Below are 14,633 nucleotides of genomic sequence, written 5' to 3'. Positions count from 1 at the left end.
CGTCTTGCTGCTTTTATTTACTGAAAGATCAGGACACAAAAATTTTTCTGTTTCAGTGTCAGTGCAAAAAATGTGAACAACTTAAACCTTTGTACACAAAGATTTAAACAATTTATTGTAGTTTTAACGGTCTCCCCCTCAGTGTCGATATCAAAGGATCACAATTTTAAAATATTACGCCACAGTCAGAGCAGTCAGAATTTTAAAAATCAACATCTGAGCCTCGAGAACTGCTGGATCAAATCCCTTGCTTTACTTTAGCATTAAAGAAGTTTGAAGAAGCTGTTCGTTCTTCTTGTCACTTCAATGAAATACATCATAAAAAACCTTTATATTCTAAGCCTTCGTACACAAAGAATTAAAATCATTGTAGTTTCTGCGTGTCAACGTCTAGTCTTGACTTGGCACGACAAAGTTATGATGTTGCTTCTTCTACTTTTTGCCTTACTATTAACAAATCAATCCTTGGGCACCACAACCACTTTGAGTCCGATTTCGGCTATCCCCATCCCAACAATCAACATTCTCCAATTACAAGCTGATTTATTGAACATCTTACAACAAATACCCAAAAATGACTGCTCGGATAGTCTGATGTCACTAATACTGGGCGTCTCAACTGGGGAAAACTGGGCCCTTCGAAGTAAGCACGTCTTTAATCAAACATTTAGATTTATTTCCACCATTTTTTAATAGTGGTGGATGCGTCAGCAAAACCACAATCTGGAATCCTAATGGGGAACATCATGCATGTAGGAAACTACGATGAATGTTTAGAAATTAAAGAATCACACGTTCAAGGAAAATATTGCACTGGTTTCGGTCAACCTCATCCGAAGTATGGACAAGACTTTAGTAAACTGTTGAATAAACTAATGGTAAATTCGAACTTGATAAGATTACATCTAGCATACTGCTATTATAAAATTTCAGGAAGATTTCCAGAGAAACGAAGACGAACAAGACATTGTAGGAAAAGCACGACTTTCGTATGGTTTTTGTGTCCCTAAAGTATGCACGGCTAAATTACTTCAAAATGCTTCAAGTATCATTGAAGAGTCGTTACAGTCCTTTATACATTTTACGTTCGACGATAGATATTGTGACACTACTGACCGAAAAGAGTTCACAAAAGCGGCGATTGTTGCAATGTTTGTACAAAAACCATAATTTCATTTAACTAAACAATTTATTTCAGCATTATTTTTTCAATTTTTGCGGCGATTCTCATTTGTGGGACTGTATACGACATCCTCGTCTACCAAAAACTTACAGACGACGAAAAAGAGCCGAATCTTCTTGTAGCTTTTTCGATGTACACAAACGCGCAGAAAATCCTTTCTACTAAAACATCCGAAGGAACTTTAAGTTGTTTAAACGGATTGAGAGTTATAAGCATGATGTGGATTATCATAGCGCACGGTTTCATGGGTATCTTCTACTTCCCACACATCAACGGTCAGGAGCTTAAGGCAAAGAGAAGCATTCTGAATACAAGCTGCTATAATTCTAATTGCAGGAGTGGAAAAACCGAGAAGAAAACTCGTTCGTCGCTGCCAGTTCTATGGCTGTCGATACCTTCTTTGTAATCAGTGGGCTTCTTGTGGTTTATTTATTTTTGAAAAGTCAAGCTAAAGGAGTTCGATTTAACATTCCTATGTTTTACATTCACAGGCTTTTGAGGTTCTAGATCCTCTTGCATTGCCTGTTTCGATAAAACTTTTTTGTAGATTAACTCCTTCTTTAGTTATGGTGGTATTGCTAACAGGAACGTTGCTCAATTATTTGGGTAGAGGACCTTTTTGGCCTGTTGTGGATGAATTGTACCAAAAACCGTGCGAGACAAACTGGTGGTCCACGCTTATTTATATTCAAAACTATTTGAATCCAAATGAACAAGTAAAAACAATTAATTATTTAAGTTCCTACTTACAATACAAGATTTTTTTAGTGCGCAGGACAAGCTTGGTACCTCGCTGTGGACACTCAGATGTATTTCCTATCACCGCTTATCCTTCTTCCTCTAATTCGATGGCCGAAACCAACTCTTGCTGCCATAATTCTTGCTGTTGTACTCAACAGCGCCTATGTTTTTGAAATAACATGGAAAAAACACTTAGGAACCACATTTCTCAAGTATATCCTAGATGTCTAAAGTTCAAATCAAAAAATTTAATTTCCAGTCAAGGTATGGATCAATATAACTATTTGTACAGCCCAACGCACGTCCGAGCAGTGGCATATTTAACCGGAATGATCGCTGGGTACTTCGTGTACGAAACAAGAACAAAGCCGCTTAAACTAACCTCGGTAAGTTCACACTGGATGAAGCTAAAACTAATTTCCAACAGTTTCAAGTAGGGAGTTTGTGGCTATTTTCCTTGGGAATAATGTTAGGAATCGTTGTGGGTCACACTCCAATGATATCAGCACCTGAGTATAACGTTTTAGACTCGTCTTTCTTCAATTCTTTGACGAGAGTAGGATGGTCAGTCGCGTTGTCAATAATCATAATTCTTTGTGTGAACGACTATGGGGGTGTTATTAATGCTTTCCTCTCACATGAAGTCTTCACTGTTTTAATTAGACTTAACTACAGTGTTTATCTATTACATATAAACGTGTTAAGTACATTAGTAGCCCAAGGAAGGACACCGACGTACTTTTCAAACTTGATTGGAGTAAGTCCAAGAGATTATTAGTACTGCACGCTACAAAAATTGATTGTAGTTCCACCAGTTCTGGGGCGATTACTGCTTCACTCTAGCTGTGTCTTTTGTGTGGACAATGGCTTTTGAATCCCCGATTCTAACAATCGAAAAACTCATTTTTGCAAGAAGTAAGTTTAAACCAAAAAAAGTAGAAATTATTACCGACGAGATTTTTTTCAGAACCAAAATCCAAGAATTTCAAAACGGGGAAAGAGTCAGTGGTGGTCGAGATTCGCAACAATTTAAATAATGATGATCCAAAAACAGACAAAAATGTAGACGCATAAACATTTTAATTAAAAATTATGGACACACTACCTTCTTGATGAAATAATCCTCTTAAATCTGGGTAAATACGGATGGACTCCGATTATCCATTATGAATGCAGTCAGGTATCCATCATAAAAACACATTGCACCCTTTAAAATTTTAAACTTTAAACTTAATTATAGTATTTATCTCTTACATTTCAATCTGGTAATTCAAATAACAGCACAAGGGAGAACAGTGACGTACTTTTCAAACTTGATGGCATTAACTCCAAGAGTTTATTGCAGAATATAAAAAAATGATTTTAAGTTTCACCAACTCTAAGGCGATTACTGCTTCACTGTGCAAAGTGTACGTTTGAACGAAAATCCATGGATACTAAAATGGAGGAAGATATTGGTGATCGATATTCACAATAGTTTAAAAAAATGTTAATCCAAAGCAGTCAAAATTTTAATCTTATTAGAAAATGTTTTTAATTAAACTAAATTAAAAATTAAAAATTAAATTTGGCTTCTGACACAATGTTTACTGAGATGATACTTAATCTGTGCAAACAAATTGCGCAAATGCAACGCTAATTGTTACCTTTTGTGACGAAAAAGAAAACACGAGAAAAAAAGTGCCAGAATTAAATTGAATCTACACTGTTCAAACTTCATCAATAAAATCGTCGCCTTAAGTCGTTGAGTTGTTAATAAGTCCATTTCGAAATTTTTTAACCGCGAAGTCGAGAAATCTTTTTACATATTTGTCGTCAAATGTGAGATTTGAAAATTTGGGGAGTGAAAACATAAAGTTTCCTTATTCTGAAAAAATGCCACATAAAAGGATCCAACGCTGTACCTTTCTATTACCCTTTTTATAAAACTGAAAATGCATATTGTTCAAAAATGGACTTAGCAACTTAACAATTTAAGCCGACAAAATGCATTATGTGCTACGAATGTCCTGCGATAACATTTACAATCTAATAAGAGATTGCTGAAGTTGCGCTACGGTACAAATTTCCTTATCACACTATCAATTAATCAATTATTTCTTGTAAATAAATTAGTCGTCTACATAATATGGGAGAGCAAAAAGTAAAAGTGCTTTGAAGAAATATTATAATTGTAAACCAGTCTCCTTCTACCTCTTGCTCTGTTGATTTTAAAAAATTATAACTTTAAAATATTGCGTCGTCGTAGTATAGCGAAAACTCTAAAAAATCAAATTCTAACTCCCGAGTTCTGCTGGATCAAATCACTTGCTTTGCATTAGTGTTAAGTAAGTTTTTGGAAGCTGTGTGTTCCTCTTGTCACTTCACGGAACTAATAAAAAAGCCTTTATCTTCTAAGCCTTCGTACACAACGATTTATACAATTCATTGTAGTTTCTGCGTGTCAACATTTAGTCTTGACTTGGCACTGCAAAGTTACAATGTTGCTTCTTGTGTTTTTTGCCTTATTATTAACAAATCGATCATTCGCCACCACAACCACTTCAAGCCCGATTTTAACCATCCCCATCCCAACAATCAACATTCTTCAGTTACAAGCCGATTTATTGAACATCTTACAACAAATTCCCAAAAATGACTGCTCGGATAGTCTTATATCACTGATACTAGGAGTCTCAACTGGGGAAAACTGGGCCATTCGAAGTAAGCACGTCTTCAATAAAAGATTTCCATTTATTTACACCAATTTTTAATAGTGGTGGATGCGTCGGCTAAACCACAGTCCGGAATCTTCATGGGAAACATCATGCATGTAGGAAACTACGACGAATGTTTAGAAATTAAAGAATCAAATGTTCAAGGAAAATATTGCTCAGCATTTGCTCAACCACATCCGAAATATGGACAAAACTTTAGTAAACTTTTGGACGAACTACTGGTAAATTCAAATCGGTTAAGATTACCACTATTATAAAATTCTAGGGAGATTTCCAAAGGTCCGAAGATGAACAAGACATTACAGGAAAAGCTCGATTATCGTATGGTTTTTGTGTCCCTAAAGTATGCACGGCCGAATTAATCCAAAACGCTACAAGTATCATCGAAGAATCTTTAGAATCATTCTTACATTTCACGTTCGACGATAAATACTGTGGCACCGCCGAGAGAAAAGAGTTTACAAAACCTGCGATATTTGCAATGTTTGTTCGAGACCCATAATTTAATTTTTACACTAAATAATTTATTTTAGTGTTGTTTTTTCTATTTTTGCAGTGATGCTCATTTGTGGAACTGTGTACGACGTCCTCGTCTACCAAAAACTCATTGGTAAGATGTCGTTGTAAAATTATCTTAACTCTAGTAATATTTGTAGACAGCGAAAAGAAACCGAGTTTCCTAGTAGCATTTTCGATGTACACAAACGCGCAGAAAATCCTCTCGACTAAAACAGCCGAAGGAAGTCTGAATTGTTTGAATGGATTGAGAGTTATAAGCATGATGTGGGTCCTTATAGCGCACGGTTTCCAAAGTATGTTTTTTATCCCACACATCAACGGCCAGAAAATTATGGTAACAATGAAAAGCGCGGTAAAAGCAGTTACACCTTTTATTGCAGGAGTGGAAAAATAAAGAAGAAAACTCGTTCGTCGCTGCCAGTTCTATGGCTGTCGACACTTTCTTTGTAATCAGTGGGCTTCTAGTAGTTTATTTATTTTTAAAAAGTCAAGCAAAAGGGGTTCAATTTAATATACCAATGTTTTACATCCACAGGCTTTTGAGGTTCTAAAAATACTCGCATTGCTTTATTTTGATAAAACTTTTTTGTAGATTGACTCCTTCTTTAGCTATGGTGGTGTTGCTAACAGGAACTTTACTCAATTACATGGGTGAGGGACCCTTTTGGCCTGTTGTAGATGAATTGTACCAAAAACCGTGCGAGAAACACTGGTGGTCCACACTAACTTATTTTCAAAACTACATTCATCCAAATGAACAAGTAAAACCAAATTATTTATTCACACAATACACGATAATTTTTTTAGTGTGCAGGACAAGCTTGGTATCTAGCTGTGGACACTCAAATGTACTTCCTATCGCCGCTGATCCTTTTTCCTCTAGTTCGATGGCCGAAGCAAACTCTTGGTGCTCTCGTTCTTATCGTTTTACTCGACAGCGCCTACGTCTTCGAAATAACATGGAAAAAACACTTGGGCACCACATTTTTCAAGTATATCATACACCACCACGTTCGAACCTAAAAATAAAATTTCCAGCCAAGGTGTAGATCAGTACAACTATTTGTACAGTCCAACGCACGTTCGAGGAGCAGCATATCTAATCGGAATGATTTCTGGGTACTTTGTTTACGAGACAAGAACGAATAAACCGCTGAAATTAACATCGGTAAGTTGGCCGATAGATACAACTAAATCTGATTTTTAACAGTTCCAAGTTACAAGTTTGTGGTTGATTTCGCTGGTAATAATGGTAGCTGTCGTCTTCGGACACTCTCCAATGATTGCAGCACCTGAGTACAACGTCTTGGATTCGTCCTTCTTCAATGCCTTGACAAGAGTAGGATGGTCAATCGCGTTATCAATAATTATCCTTCTTTGTGTCAATGACTATGGGGGCGTCATAAATGCTTTTCTTTCCAGTGATATCTTCACTGTCTTAATTAGACTTAATTACAGTATTTACCTCTTACATTTAAACGTGCTAGTTACAATAGCAGCCCAAGGAAGAACACCGACGTACTTTTCAAACTTGCTTGGAGTAAAGACTCTACGACTTTACAACCGAATATTAAAAATTGATTTTAGTTCCACCAGTTCTGGGGCGATTACTGCTTTACTGTCGCTGTGTCTTTTCTGTGGACGATGGCCTTTGAATCGCCGATTCTAACAATCGAGAAACTGATTTTTGCAAGAAGTACGTTTAAACGAAAAAAACAAGTACAAATATCTACGATATTTCTTTCAGACCCAAAATCCAAAAGTGTTACAACGGCGCAAGAGTCAGTGGTGGTCGAGCTTCGCAACAAATTAAATAATGTTGATCCAAAAACAGACAAAAATGTAGACGCATCAAAATTTTAATTAAAAGTTATGAACGCGTTACCTGCTTGCTGAAATAATCCTTTTAAATCTGTGCAAATGTAGAATGGTTCCTATTATCCGTTATGAATGCACTCAGGTATCCGATCTTACGTACTCTCGCGATTCATATTAGACAACTAATTTAAAAAAAAAACAATTTACCTAAATCGAAAATTTCTAAGACCAACTTTCAAATTTGATCCATCATATCACAGTCAGTTCCAGATTATATTTGATAGAACTAAAAAAAATTCAATGTATCTAACTAACTACTTTTGTTAACACTAACGAACCGAAAACCTAACAAGATTTCTTTGAATTAAAAACCCCAGAAAATATATAAATGAAAATTGCCCAGAACGACCGACTTCCCTAAAATTCGGAACACTACTGATTCCAATAGAGATTAATACGCAATTTCTTAATTTTAATTTTTAATTTTTTCTTAATTGCGTATCATTACCTTTTTCTTGAGATAACAAAAAATTAATCCGGTGGCGCGCTATTACCCTTGTAATGAGAATGAGAATGAGTTTCCAGAAATGGAATGTCGAGTGGCGGCATTTCCAAAATAAATCACAATAGTTTAAAAAAAAATCACAAAAACAGGTGACCATAAAAAATTAAGCTCAGTACAATCTTGATTATCCGTGCTTCTCGGGACCGGAGTTTGCTCGGATAAACGAAAAATACATTATTAAAAAATATATACATTTCAGGAAATAAGTTTATTAGGCTTTGGAACATTTTTTTAATAAAAATTATATAAATACTTAAACAAAAGTCATAACAACACAACACAATAACAATTCTAAATATTGGATAGAAATCTTGACATGGATTAGCCGCAGCCGTATAATCGAAGTCGTATGAAAAAAATACGCGCAATTCTATGGCGCAATTCAAAATTCAATTAATTTAAATTTCCCGCAACTAGAAACGTCAACATCATCAACATGAAACTGACAGCGGTGACAGTTATAGCGACCTGTTAAATTTTCTTTTAATTTAATAATTTATCAGCAAGAACTAATTAATTTCGGCTTTCTCCAATTATGCATTTTCATTTAACTCGGTAATTAAGTTCAACTAATTTAACATGGCTTTGGATATTTTAGGCCAAGCTTGGTAAGTGAGGTTATGTCACAACTCTCCCAGTTTAAACTGCTTTTTTGCAGGAATATTTCCCAAAAAGGTGAAGAAATAATCACGGAAAACAACGCAATAAAAGATAAAGCAACACTCCTCAAGAATGCTCTTAATGTAAGTAATACAAACCACCCACGTATGTTGTAACGTTTGTTTCAGTCTGATTTGAAGGAGACTGGGGCCCCCATCTTAGCCAAACTTCAGAATAAACCCACAATTTCTCAGGTTTGTACCACTTTTCCAGAGTACAGGGAGTTACATCAAATTCCAGGTGGTTCTTCAAATTCAAAAAATTAGGAATGTAGCGGCCCCCAAAGCAAACGAAAATTCCCAAGCGGCGCCCCGCATGTTAAAACTCGTGTTAACAGACGGTGACACGTACATACAAGCTGTTGAAACTGCCTCAATACCTTCACTTAACTTGGACAAGACTCCTCCAGGTTCCAAACTTTTGATTCATTCAGCCAAAATCTCATCAGGATATGTGCTTTTGGATTCAAATAACTGCTCTTTGCTAGGGGGCAAAGTCCCGGCACTTTTCGAAAAATGGGAATTGGCCAAAAGTGTTCAGCACCACAACAGACAGAATTATTGTAAGTAGAGTCTCCAGTAACTTAACAAAATTAATTAGTTTGAGCAGCTTCTAGTGATGGACCCCCAGCTTGGGTCAACTTCGGCCGCAAAATCGAAAGCGAAATTCAAGACAAATCATTCAAGTCCCTCGACAATAAAAACCAAGAAAACAAAGAGAGTACCAAGTTTGATTTACAGAGACAAGATGCCATCGCGGAAGCCGCCACAGGAGCGATCAAAAAAGTTTTTGGAGGTGGAAGTAAACAGACAGTGCAGCCACCACCAGTTCGGAGTAAATCCGATTTCCAGAACAGAGAGCGAAAGAGTAATAAAACTAAACCGGTTGTGAAAGAAATGGACGATAAGCCACTGAAACCTTTAGAGAGAGTATCTTTGTTTGATTTCCTTGAAGATAAATTGCCTCCTAATGAAGGCAACGTGGAAGTTAAGCCAACAGGAAATTATAACACTCCTAGATCTGCGCAGAACAATTATAACAGCCCGAATGTCGCGCAAAATGATTATAACAGACCGAGATTTGGGCAAAATGATTATAACAGTCCAAGAGTTGGGAAAAATGATTATAACAGTCCGAGGGTTGGGCAAAATGATCATTTCAGTCCGAGAGTTGGGAAAAGTGATTATAATAGTCCAAGAGTTGGAAAAAATGATTATAACAGTCCAAGGGTTGGGCAAAATGATTATAACAGTCCAAAAGTTGGGCAAAATGATTATAATAGTCCCAGAGTTAGGAAAACCGATTATAACAACCCGAGAGTTGGCCAAAATGATTATAACAGTCCGAGAGACGGGCAAAATAGTTACAACAGTCCGAGAGTCCCACAAAATCAACAAAACCGTACTTACTACAATAAATCTACTTATGATCAAAATTCCTACAAAGCGAAGAACGAAGTTCAACCTCAGACTTCACAGAGCAAAATCGACGATAATGTGGTCAATGGTTTGAGCAATAACTTTGAGAAAATGTCCGTCAACACGCAGTTTGCTAGCAGAAGTTTGAGACAGCACTTGAATCTAGGCCCTCAAAAGAAGAGTACTTCATATAATCCCACTAGTACCCCACAGAATTTCGACTGGAAAGTCGGCGACGAATGCATGGCGATTTACTGGGAAGACCAAAAGGTTGCTTGTTTTCTTTCCCTTGATCTGATTGATTTATTGTCGTTTTTTAGTTGTACAACGCGACTGTTACTGCTGTGACTGAGAAGACTTGTGTGGTCAAGTTCAAAGGCTATGGGAATCTTGAAGAAGTATTGAAGAACGATTGTTATCCAATTACTAAGGAACCAAGTAGAAAGTCATATAATCCAGGTAAGAATAAATTTCGGGAGGTACAGTACAGTAAAAGAGATTTTTTTAGCTCCCGTGGAATATAAGAGGAGCGCGAGAACCTTTAGGAGGCAATAGCCAAGTCAATTACCTTACCTAACGATATTTATTGTTGTTTTTTACTAATAAATTATTTCTAAATTAAATGGCGTGTCATTCAAAACCACTATTTAGTAGACAAATCTAGTCGGCTATTACTTTGTAAACGTTTGTCTTAAATCTCTCATATCCTAGCATCTGTCAATTATTTGATGTTTTTATATCAAGTTCAGACACGATTGCGTGGTGCCAGACGACTAGACAAATAATTTAATTGATCAACCGCCCCTTTAAACCGAAAAAAAGTCCTTGAGACAACAAAAGCGATGCCACGAAATAAGCTTCAAGCCATAAAAGCTTGGATCTAAAACAAAGCCTCCTAAAAGCTGAAATAAAGAGCGTTTCTTGGAAACAAACGGGGAAGTTTCCCGGAAGCCAAAACACTCGTTCTAAGTGATTGAAGTAATGTCGCTTGCGGCTAATTGAACGTTAAGCTCCACGTGAAATAACAAATATTTACAAAGGGGCTTCTGTTTTTTGTCCTTCATTAAAAAAACATCATTAATTTCTACCTAAATATGAGGAAACAATTACAGAGAAAATGGTAAAATGATTGGAGAGATCCACGTGTGGAGAAAGTAGATTTTAATTGTCGAAATTAACGTAAATTTAATAACTGCCTTCTTTATTATGGGGGTGTCGCATTTATTGACTGGACGAATCAAGAATATATTTTTATTGACGTTACTTAGCACAGTTGAAAAGAATAAATTAGATACAAAATTTGTTATTGAGACAATAAAACAAGTTATGCAGCTATGCTACATGGTATAAAAAGATTAACATGTGTATTAAAAGTTATAAATTGACAACTTACACTTTTATAAACACAAAATTATTTACATTAGACAAACCGATTTACGTATAAATACATGACTAGAGATTTAGTTTGTCTTGATTTGGCCAAGCGATTTTAGCATCAGTTCTTTTGTAAGCTAACATGGTATGTTTAGTTCCGGTGATAAAGTCTTGCGGACACTCATTATCCAGTAACATTGTCTCTGAAATGATATAGAAATTAGACGACTCTTCTACCTCAATAAAAACGGATTTACCTTCACCGTCGGTCACCCTATAGAGAGCATAATCCTGCGGATTTGTTATCCTAGCTTTATGCGCTATGATATTGCACACGTCCTTGGTAGTCATATGAGGCTTCGCAGGTAAAGTCTTCGTTAAAATAGACCCGTGAAGCTCGTCAGGAACAACAACCTTCAAAACCGACTAAAAAAGCAAATTAATATTCACTTCAATCTCAACGTTTCGTCCCTTACGTCATTCTTTACGTTATTTTTTACGTTCTCCACACAACTGTCTTTGAAGTTTTTAAGTACGTGAACTGCCGAAGACAGAGTGGTTAAGTAATATCCTCCTTCACCTGAAAGGAGTGACGGGTGAAGCAACCCCCACATGTATTCAGCCTCAATTTCGGCGGCAACGAAATTCGTTTTGACTAAAACCCACACGAATAAAGGAAGGAAATCGTCAGCCCCCAACTGCACGGATTTTCCGGAGCCGGTCAATTGGCTGGTTTTCACCTAAAATTGAGATTTAAAAGACAGTCTAAAAGGGAGCGCTTATGACGTACTGAATTGAAAATCGTAGCGATGGCGGCGAGGAGATATTCTAATTTTTCTAAAGGAGAGTCTGCGGTTTGTAGTCGTTGTAAGTACTGGGAGATCGTGGTAAGAGAGCTATCGGAAGGCAGTGTGATTTTAGGCTGTAAAAACACATTTTTATTATAAGACGATTGGAAGGTGGTGGTAGTTACTTTGATTGCCAACTCCGATATCGGCCGCGTCGCCGCAAACTGAATGTTATCCGCCAAGAGCCTTATAGCCCCCGTTTTCGTATAGTGATCGAGAAATAACTTTTGCAAATGAGTTTTGAGTGGCTTCACAACCAATTTATGCATCACTCCTTCCAAAATCGCGTCCAAATTGAGGAACTCCGTCGGTTTCAATTTACTCCTTTCTCTTTCAATTTCCTTATAAAATCCTTTCTCTCCGTGTTTCACCAAGTAGTTTTTCATCCCTGACATAAACTGTCTCATATTCCTCATGATTATCTGCGGATTCGTTTCTTTCGATTCAATTGTACACGCAATGAAATTATCGATATTTTGAGCAAATGTCGTATTTTTGTCTTGTGCCAACTCCAAGGCGTACGTCCTAATGGTAGCTCCCACCGTTCTTGGACCCGTTTGCTCTCTGTTCCGCAACGCTTGTAAACGTGGGGCAGCTAAAATTAAAAATTAAACTCTCAACTTCTTGACGTTCGGTCGTACTTACAAAGCAGAGGGTCCAATCTGTCTTTAAAGCTTTTCGACCTATTTATTGATGCTACTTTTGTACTTTGATGGTGGTTTATGATTCTCTCGGATATGGAATCATCAGTCTAAATAAAAAACAAGATAAATTTAATCCGTTGATCCGCAACTTTTAAATACCTCTGTGTTCGTAACTCCTTGATTAAGCTCAGTCCAAGGCTCCGAGAACTCCGTATGCTCGCTAATCTCCGAAGGGGGCGCTCTGGGTACTCGTCGATCCTCCACGTTGTCGTACGCCGACATCCTACACAGCTCTTCGTCCGTGGTCAACTCTGACGAAGTCCTGATATCAGGAAACCGCTTCGAAATCATGTCCTGTACAGTTATCCTGTCGTCAGGATCGGGAGTATAAGGATGAATAGATGAAATGAGAGTGGGAACTAGAGGCCAATCGGAGTCGTAATCTTGATCGCTTGACTCCATCGCGACGTCGAAATCATTGCCTCTAAACGTCCACCCGTTGTCAACTTGCCAACTGTCGTTCGCTTTAATTTTAATGGAAGGTGGTAATACTGGTTTGACTTCTGGTTTTCTTAAACCTGCGAATCTGTGCTTTGGACTTAGATTGTCCACGGATGAAGACATTACTGAAAAAGAGTTGTGGAATCACCGGTGGGGTACTAACGGTACTCACCATTGAAGTCAGAGTCTATCCGCTCGAGTCCTGGACTTAGAGGTGAGTGTGAGAAGAGTCCTGGAGGATTGGAGTGCCTCTGTTGCGTCGGAAGCATCGTCTTGGCTAAAGTTCTCCGTGGTACTGGTGCAATAGAATCCGCTGGTTCCGCATAGAACGGACTTCCTTGCTTCGGTGCTTGAGGACTCGCCATGTCTTCGATGATAGGAGACTGAATGGAGCTCTTACTGTTGCTCTGGATTGGGGTACTACAATTGCTCCTGTGAGATTCAACGGGACTTAGAATGTTGTTGTTCGTGTGCTGGAGGATATCAGGCGACGCCAAAGTACTATTCTTCGATTTGTTCGTCGAATCGTTGGTCCATACGTCTTCGTAATCACTTATTTTATCACCTAACCCACTTCGATAGTAGAAAGTCGGTGAATCAACAATATCACTCTCTTGGTAATGTTTTGATAGTTTGTGTTTCGAACGTTTACTGTGGCGGGCGGTTTTGTTAGCTGATAAAGGCGATAAGGTATCAGGTGATAAAATACTACTCGGATCAGAGCTGGGGGAGAGTATTGACGACCCATTTGGTGATAACACCTGATCAGGAGGAACTCTCCTTAAACTACCCTTCGATGATATGGTGGAATTGCACTGTCCTTCAGGCGACATCCGCTTGGGATCACAATGAACCTCCACTTGCGACGGAGGTAGATGATCATGAGGACTCTGCGCATTCACACTAAACGTTACCGTTGTCGTCACCGTGAAGTTATTCTGAGGCGTTGACGGTTTCGACCATCTTGGAGGTGGAGGTGGTGGTGTCTTCGACACCAACTCGTTATTCTTCGGCTTGTTTGGTTCTTTACTAGGCTCAATAAAACTCATCAAATTTAACGTATTCGGTCTCGTTGGTTTGATTTCTTTCGTGATCGGTGTCGAAGGCTCCGCTGTCTTAAAAGTCGTCATCAACGGATTCAAATTTAAAACTAAATCGGCGTCTGGACTAGAAGCGGCAGAAGGAGGTGGACTATACCTCCAAAATTCTTGTCCTAACAGAGCTAAAGACGACAACTGTTGTCGACTTTTCGCTTCTCTGATTGCTTTAGGCAGTGTCAGTTGTACAGGAAGTTCGTCGCAACAATTCGCATAGTGCGCTATAAGTTCCGGCATACTCCCGAAGCGGTTCTCGCTTGTTTCCAACCCTAGCTGTCCGTCTGTCGATTGAATGAGATAATGTTCTATGTACGGTCCCTTATCTAGAGGTAAGCGAACTGATAACGCCATCGTATCGCTTTGTGAAGACTGTCTGACGACGAAACATCCCTCCTCTTTGCCTTGTAATAAGTGGAAAGCCCCCGCTCTTTGGATTCCCGGGAGAAACCAAATTGGATGCGATCTGATTAAACGTTCCGTTAGACCTATGTCGCAAGTGGCCCCGTAACCTTAAGAAAACATGCATCAAAGGGTTGAATGTACTGAAA

The 14,633-nt window shown here is 38.1% G+C and overlaps 3 protein-coding genes across 9 annotated transcripts in view; 2 read left to right on the top strand and 1 right to left on the bottom strand.

Moving 5' to 3' along the window:
- The first annotated feature begins 306 nt into the window (after nucleotides 1-306).
- On the top strand, nucleotides 307-7,023 carry LOC148170069 (uncharacterized). The gene is made up of 30 exons (XM_088044253.1): nucleotides 307-643; nucleotides 697-878; nucleotides 946-1,151; nucleotides 1,199-1,472; nucleotides 1,520-1,683; nucleotides 1,731-1,899; nucleotides 1,952-2,136; nucleotides 2,184-2,310; nucleotides 2,352-2,681; nucleotides 2,731-2,839; nucleotides 2,892-2,986; nucleotides 3,165-3,258; nucleotides 3,308-3,412; nucleotides 3,666-3,824; nucleotides 3,903-3,930; nucleotides 3,973-4,026; nucleotides 4,085-4,127; nucleotides 4,173-4,281; nucleotides 4,358-4,627; nucleotides 4,681-4,862; nucleotides 4,907-5,124; nucleotides 5,175-5,251; nucleotides 5,298-5,494; nucleotides 5,541-5,704; nucleotides 5,753-5,921; nucleotides 5,968-6,152; nucleotides 6,199-6,328; nucleotides 6,371-6,700; nucleotides 6,748-6,856; nucleotides 6,908-7,023. The coding sequence occupies exons 1-30, from the start codon at nucleotides 307-309 to the stop codon at nucleotides 7,021-7,023; spliced, it is 4,917 nt and encodes a 1,638-aa protein (XP_087900379.1).
- Nucleotides 7,024-7,964: 941 nt separating this feature from the next.
- On the top strand, nucleotides 7,965-10,244 carry LOC148170068 (uncharacterized). Its single transcript, XM_088043007.1, has 7 exons — nucleotides 7,965-8,151; nucleotides 8,202-8,286; nucleotides 8,332-8,397; nucleotides 8,444-8,765; nucleotides 8,813-9,891; nucleotides 9,942-10,080; nucleotides 10,130-10,244. Exons 1-7 carry the CDS (start codon nucleotides 8,123-8,125, stop codon nucleotides 10,174-10,176), a joined length of 1,767 nt encoding a protein of 588 aa, XP_087899133.1. The 5' UTR covers nucleotides 7,965-8,122; the 3' UTR covers nucleotides 10,177-10,244.
- Nucleotides 10,245-10,858: 614 nt separating this feature from the next.
- Nucleotides 10,859-14,633, bottom strand: part of spri (Src homology 2 domain-containing protein sprint) — a 53,473-nt gene continuing 49,698 nt past the window's right edge. For all 7 annotated transcript variants that reach the window (XM_088044472.1, XM_088044473.1, XM_088044474.1 and 4 more), the window contains 8 exons: nucleotides 13,161-14,594; nucleotides 12,647-13,113; nucleotides 12,489-12,594; nucleotides 11,969-12,438; nucleotides 11,786-11,917; nucleotides 11,472-11,735; nucleotides 11,253-11,421; nucleotides 10,859-11,198 (listed from right to left, as the gene is read on the bottom strand). In XM_088044472.1, the coding sequence (XP_087900598.1) occupies nucleotides 11,074-11,198; nucleotides 11,253-11,421; nucleotides 11,472-11,735; nucleotides 11,786-11,917; nucleotides 11,969-12,438; nucleotides 12,489-12,594; nucleotides 12,647-13,113; nucleotides 13,161-14,594 (3,167 nt within the window). In that variant the 3' untranslated portion in view covers nucleotides 10,859-11,073. The remainder of the gene's footprint in view (nucleotides 11,199-11,252; nucleotides 11,422-11,471; nucleotides 11,736-11,785; nucleotides 11,918-11,968; nucleotides 12,439-12,488; nucleotides 12,595-12,646; nucleotides 13,114-13,160; nucleotides 14,595-14,633) is intronic.

Source organism: Gnatocerus cornutus, chromosome 8, assembly GCF_029298725.1.
Source record: "Gnatocerus cornutus isolate USDA-ARS CGAHR chromosome 8, icGnaCorn1.1, whole genome shotgun sequence".
NCBI lineage: Eukaryota > Metazoa > Arthropoda > Insecta > Coleoptera > Tenebrionidae > Gnatocerus > Gnatocerus cornutus.
Note: the sequence above shows the minus strand (reverse complement) of the source record. Positions and strands in the feature narration are given on the sequence as shown.